The sequence below is a fragment of the Rana temporaria genome, chromosome 11, assembly GCF_905171775.1.
Source record: "Rana temporaria chromosome 11, aRanTem1.1, whole genome shotgun sequence".
In the NCBI taxonomy this organism is placed as follows: Eukaryota; Metazoa; Chordata; class Amphibia; order Anura; family Ranidae; genus Rana; species Rana temporaria.
Window position 1 is genome coordinate 128,436,716 of NC_053499.1, and position 6,979 is coordinate 128,443,694.

The 6,979-nt window shown below is 46.6% G+C and overlaps 1 protein-coding gene across 1 annotated transcript in view; it reads right to left on the reverse strand.

Annotated features, from left to right (window-relative positions):
- The window catches only part of PRMT7 (protein arginine methyltransferase 7), a 69,366-nt gene that overhangs the window by 62,103 nt on the left and 284 nt on the right, over positions 1-6,979 (reverse strand). Inside the window, exon 2 of the mRNA XM_040329111.1 lies at positions 3,966-4,100. Within this exon, the coding sequence (XP_040185045.1) occupies positions 3,966-4,057 (92 nt within the window). The 5' untranslated portion in view covers positions 4,058-4,100. The remainder of the gene's footprint in view (positions 1-3,965; positions 4,101-6,979) is intronic.

A 6,979-nucleotide genomic window follows, 5' to 3' on the forward strand; every position in this document is an offset into this window, starting at 1 on the left:
CTCGCTGCCACTTACCAAGTTGCTTAAGTGGCCCTCGCTCTTCAAAAGGACTTGCTCTAGGGCTCCTGCTTTAAAAAGCATATAATGTTTGGGGGTCCTAAGTAATTGTTTAGAAAAAAATATTGATTGTTACGTGTAAACAAAGAGTGCCAGAAAAGGCCTGGTCTTCACGTGTTTTTTTAAAGACCAGCTCTAGGAAACCTGAAGATGCACCCGCACTGCACGGATGAACTGCTCTTTTAGTTTAGGGAAGAGAAGAAGCCCTTTAACCCACTTGATCCTCTGCTCCCCGGCAGATGGCACACCCCATAGACCCTGCATTGGTCTTGACATCAGGACTGCCGCAGCATAGAGAAAAGGATGCTGCGGGAACAGGTCTAGCAGTGCAGAGGAGTGAAGGATAAGTAAGTAAATCTACTTTAACAAGTTCCCTAGACCTAAATGAGCAATTAACCCTTGCGCTGTTGGTGCAGCCCCAATGCAAGGAATCATTTTCAAGTTTCTACAGTTAAAGCGGGGGTTCACCCTAAAAAAAAAAAAAAAAAAAATGTTGTCTACCATGACATCCAGCATACTAGCGTCAGCTACAGTATGCCTTTATTTTATATTTTTCCGCTGTACTCACAGTTTAATTCGTTTCAGACTCCCCGCGGGGAGTAAGGCATTCCTATGAAGAGGGAAACATGATTGACGGCCGGCTATGGCGCGTCACGCTTCCCGAAAATAGCCGAAATAGGACTTGGCTCTTCACGGCGCCTGCGCCGTCAGCTCCTAGTCTGTGCGCAGGCGCCGTATAGCGCCGGGAAGAGCCGAGTCCTACTCCGGCTATTTTCGGGAAGCGTGACGCGCCATAGCCGGACGTCAATCATGTTCTCCTCTTCATAGGAACGCCTACTCCCCACGGGGATTCTGAAACGAAACTAATGGATTAAACTGTAAGTACAGCGCAAAAAATTAAAAATAAAGGCATACTGTAGCTGACGCTAGTATGCTGGATGGCATGGTAGAAAGTTGTATTATAGGGTGAACCTCCGCTTTAAGTTTTAAGTGTCATCCAATAATCTTACATTAACATGGAGAGCTGAACTTATTGTTTCTTACCAGTAGATGTCAGGATTTGACAGCTATTCTGGGCTCCAGACAAAATTGTGGGGACATTTTCAACAGCAACACAGCCCTTAAAGCGGAGTTCTGGCCGCAACATTTTTTTTTAAGTCAGCAGCTACAAACACTGTAGCTGCTGCCTTTTAATAAGGACACTTGCCTGTTCAAGGAGCCTGCAATGTCGGTCCCCTGATGCCGATCTGTCCATCATATCGAGTGCATTCTAACTAAGGGAAACAGGCAGTGGAGCCTTGCGACTTCACTGCCCGTATCCTACTGCGCATGCACGAGTCGCGTGGTGCTTTGTGAATGGCCAGCTTGTCTTCTGGGACACACACAGGTCCCAGAAGACAGCAAAAGGGGGGGGGCTGGCCGCACAAAAAGATTTGGCGTCCTGTGCCACGGCCCGGATGGATCGGAAGTACACTTAGTACTTCATTAAAAGGTAGGAAAGAAACAAAAAAATATTTTTTTAATATCCAAAAACGAGGGATGGCCTTTCGTTTAAGACCATCCTCTCAAAAGTGGGTGGAACTCAGCTTTAAAGTATAACTGAAGCCAAAGGTTTTCTTTTTAAGTTTTGGATAAAGTGAAAAGGCATTAGAACCCCTGTCCTTTTTTTATTGCTGTCTGTGCCCCATTAAGGAGAGTCACCCTCTCCATTTGTCCTGTTTACCATTACCATTGAAAGTAAAAGAAAAATCGCAAATTTTGAGTTGTCCCCAGAAAAGTAATAGAGGGGAAACCCTCCAATGGGAACACTAGTTCTGGTGACCTGAGTGTCCCCTAGAGATTCCCTTAATTTGCAGTTTTCCTCTTACTTCCCATTTGGCTATGGGACAGGAAGTGAAGGTAAATCTCCCCAATGGGATACAGACGGTGAAAAAAAAAAAATCTGACAGGGGTTATAACCCTCCCTTGCTCTATCCAAAATGAAAAAAATAAAATGAAAAATGTTGCCCATAGTTTTGCGTTATCAAAAATGCTTTCTTTTAGTGCTGCAGGAGAAGGCTACTGTTGCTGGTGCAGATTTTATTCTCTGTTCCTTTCTGGTAGATTTCTAATCCTCCCCCACCCTAACCAAAAATAGGAAAAACGTTTTTAGTTTTAGATACTTTTCGGTGTCTAGGTATAAAGTATTTGCTGTATACATGTGACAAACAAACATTCGTACAGCTCCAAATAAAATCACTGTTTCTGTGTAATACAACATTTTCTGTGATCGTAAGCACCATCTCCGGGCCATGATGAGTGTTTTTTTTATTTTATTTTTTATAATACAGTCAGGAAGAAATCTTGCATTATGGCCACTAGATGGTGCTTATGATCATATCATAGAAAATACATTAATTTTCATTAGGGTTGTCCCAATACAACTTTTTTAAGACCGAGTACAAGTACCGATACTTTTTTTCAAGTACTCGCCGATACCGATTACTAGTGGTACAACGGATTGTCATCGATCCGCACCGAAGATATTGATCCGAACCGCACACGTGTGATCCGCGGATTGATTTCTGGAAAAAAAAAAGAGTTGTGTGCGTGTTCAGTCCACACACAGCGTGGTCATGGCGAGTGGAGGAGCTTGAACGCCCCGCGTCATTTAAATCCCCTGTATGGGAGCATTTTGGCTTCCCTGTCAAATATAATGATGAAGGAAAGAGGTTAGTGGATAAAACCGTGATGGTGTGTAGGCACTGTGTAGGATGGTGTGTAGGCACTGTGGCACAAAAAAGCCATATGACAGTGGAAACACATCAAGCATGGCCACGCATGAAGCGACATCACCCTGGTGTTTCACTGACAGGAGTGAAAATGAAAACAAAAGCTGCTCAACAACCGCTCATCAGCGCAGCATTTAAGCAGCCCCTTGTTGCACAATCAGACCGGGCAAAAGCCATCACAAACGCCATCGGTGTGTTTATAGGTGCAGACATGAGGCCATATTCAGTTTTGCAAAACGAGGGCTTTAAACACATGCTTGAGCCACTAGGGCTTTAAGCACTTTGCTTGAGCCACGTTGCAACATTTTATTTTTTTTGCCGATCCGAAAAATGATCCGATCCGTGACTCTGATCCGAACCGTACGTTTTTTGATCCGTTGCACCCCTACCGATTACCGATACTATTTTTTAATGTCAGGTGACCGTTTTAAAGCACAATACAGATTAGGTGGCACTGATATGCAGCACTGATGAGTACTGACAGGGGGCACTGGTGGCTGGCACTGACAGGGGGCACTGGTGGCTGGCACTGACAGGGGATGCCCATCTTGGTACACCCTGCCTCAATAAAGCAGCAGCAGACATCTTGTTACACCCAGCCCATGTAGTTCGGGCTGGGTGTAACAAGATGTTCGCTGCTGCTTTATTGAGGCCGCGTGCAGGGTGTACCAAGTTGGGCATCGCAGATTTTCAAGCACGGACAGTGTAACGGCAACACGGAGCGTCACTTCCTTTACCGAATGCGACGGTTGCAGTCGCGGATGGATCATGATGCGGCTGCAAGCTTACTCGCCTGAGGACTCTCCGCCCCCGCCCTCCGCTTGCCGACTCCGTCCGCTGACTTCTCCCATCCCAGGTATCGCCAAATGCTCGGTATCGGTCCCGATACTAGTGTCGGTATCGGGACAACCCTAATTTTCATTGTAGAAATATGAATATTTGTCACAATTGTACAGCATATTTTTATACACTTAGACCCCTTTCATTACATAACTGACACGCCGTGACTGAAATGTACCTTACTTGAAAACCAGCAAATAGCTTTTTTTTTTTTAAATAAGTGAATATTAGGCATTGTTATACCATTGAAGTATCTACGCATCTCATATTTGCTAATTCCCTTTAGCCAAAACTCACCTGGCAATCTCTTGGTGATAATCATAGTCCTCGCCTTCTTCCACCCAATCTAGCGCCCCTGTTGTAGGGTTAACACGGCCACAGAAAACCATGGTTGGGCAAGCATTCACCTTGGGATGTTACTGCAGAAGAAACCTGAAAAGGAAAACTTTTACATCGGTTACCAGCTCAGCCAATCTGACAGGTGTAGTTTATTAAAGGCCAATTCCTACAAACATCGGCGGGTGTAACAACTGGTACAAATAAATGCAGCTCTGTTCTCATTAAATGTATTTTTAAATGCAATCCGTGTAAATACTTAAACCTGACTTGATATCAGCCTCTTGCAGTCTACTCTACAGTAAGGATGAGCTCCGGCGTGTTCGCATAGAACACGTGCAGAGCCTGCCAGGAAGTCGGCACCCGCGCTGCGCTAATCACAGCCAGGCAGACATTTCCCGATCTCTGCAGCCGAGCATCGGACAATGTCTGCCTGTGATTAGCGCAGTGTGGGTGCCGACTTCCTGGCGGGCTCTGCACGTGTTATATGCGAACACGCCGGAGCTCATCCTTACTCTACAGTCTGCACAGCAGAGAGCAGCACAAAGAGCCAATGAGGTGTGCTGCAGTGCAAGGCGCATGTTAACAGAAGAAGAATGCAGAGTGATAGACAGATAAGCTCATTGGTGTGCTGCTTCTATTTTCACTGTCCAGTTGCAGGTAGGGAGTAGGGATAAGCTCCGGCGTGTTCGCACACTCCACGTGCAGAGCCCGTCAGGAAGTTGGCACTGTGCTGCGCTAATCACAGGCAGTGAGACATTTCCTGATCTCTGCAGCCGCGCATCGGGACAATGTCTCCCTACCTGTGATTAGCACAGCGCCGTGCCAACTTCCTGGCGGGCTCTGCACGTGGAGTGTGCGAACACGCAGGAGCTCATCCCTAGTAGGGGGTGGGGAGGCGACCTGTAAGTGAAAGTCAAACTCGATCAGAGAAAGGGTCCCCCTCTCTTGTTATAATGTTACACCCATATTCAGGCCTCCTTAGCTCCCTAATGTCACAGGTGGTGGAGGATCTTCTTCCCCTTGCTCGCTGTCAGAATCTGTAAATAACATGGATGGGAGGGGCTCCGCCCACCCGTCTGCATCACTCATTCAGAGTTATGTGAACTGAAAACGACAAGGTCCAGCAGCCTTTGCGGCTGTCGGCTTGTAGTTCTCAACAAACTACCATGGCGCTGTTAAGCACTGCGGTTGTTCATTGATGTTTCCTGTTAATGTGTAACTGCTTGGCCGTATGATGTATGGCAAAACAGCATACACATCGAGCCTGCCAGAGCCATTGGCAGCTGCTGCTGCCAATCACAGCATGTAAGGAGGGAGCGAGGGCCTGGCTGCTCTGTGTTTGTCAATGGACAAACACAGCCAGAAGTGGGAGGATCAGGGCTGCTCTGTGCAAACTATTGCACAGAGAAGATCAGTATAACATGTTTGTTATTTAATTTTGTTTCCCATTATATTCTATGGCAGGGGTCCCAAACTGGTGACCCTCCAGCTGTTTCAAAACTACAAGTCCCATCATGCATCTGCCTGTGGGAGTCATTCTTGTAACTGTCAGCCTTGCAATGCCTCATGGGACTTGTAGTTTTGCGACAGCTGGAGGGCCGCCAGTTTGAGACCCCTGCTCTATGGACATTCCCTTCTGTCATTCACCTTTGTTATGCCATAGAAAGCCATAGAAAACAATAATAATCCCATCTAATCTCAATATTAAAGGGTTATTAAAGGAAAAAAAAGTTTTCCTTTAAAAAAACAAACATGTTATACTTACCTCCACTGTGCAGTTCGTTTTGCACAGAGTGGCCCCGATCCACGTCTTCTGGGGTCTCTCGGCACTGTCTCTGGTCCTCCCTGCAAGAACTGACCACAGTCATGCGAGAGAGCTCGCATGGTGGTGAGTAATTGCGGGAGCGCTCCCGTGATACAGCGAGCGGCCATAGCCACTCACTGTATCACTCGACCCCGCCCCTCGGCGCGCCGCGTCACTGGATGCGATTGACAGCAGCGCCAGCCAATGGCTGCGCTGCTCTCAATCCATCCGCTCTAGCCAATCAGCGGCCAGGCTGAGCGGCGAAGAGGATCTCAGGACCGCGCACGGGACTTTCGAGGGTTCGGGTAAGTATAACGGGGGCTCGGGGGCGGCAGCATCAGATGTTTTTTCACCTTAATGCATAGATTGCATTAAGGTGAAAACATGTTTTACTTTACAACTCCTTTAAACATCTCCACTGACATTTAAAAGTAGGTTTGCAAAAAATGTATTTGATACGTCTAAATATTCTGTCACTAATTTAAAGCGGTGGTTCCCCCTAAAACTAATTTCTAACAATAGATTCGTAAGACCCGTTACACTGCGGGTAGGCTGGCTTTTTTTTTTTTTTTTTCGTACATACCGAGATCTCCCCGTCTCGTCCCTAGGCGGTGGGCGGAACTAGTTGATTGACGTTCCTCGGACGGGCGCGTACGTGATGTCACGACTTTCCGAAAGAAGCCGAACGTCGCTGCGCATGCGCCGTATAGAGTCGGCTCTATACGGCGCATGCGCAGCGACGTTCGGCTTCTTTCGGAAAGTCGTGACGTCACGTACGCGCCCTTTCGAGGAACATCAATCAACTAGGAACGCCGACAAGGAACGAGACGGGGAGATATCGGTATGTACTATAAAAAAAAAAAAAAAAAAAAAAAAGCCAGCCTACCCGCAGTGTAACGGGTCTTACGAATCTATTGTTAGCAATGTGTTTTAGGGGGAACCACCCCTTTAATTTTTTTCCCCGCATTATTTTCTATGGGTATTCCATTTTGTTCCATTATCCTCTATGGGCATGCTATTTTGTTCCATTATCCTCTATGGGCAGTCTATTTTGTTCCATTATTCTCTATGGGCATTCTATTTTGTTCCATTATTCTCCATGGGCATTCCATCGCCCTGGTAAAGTCTATGGGCATTCCTGGTGTCATTCCTGTTAGTATGTCCCCCT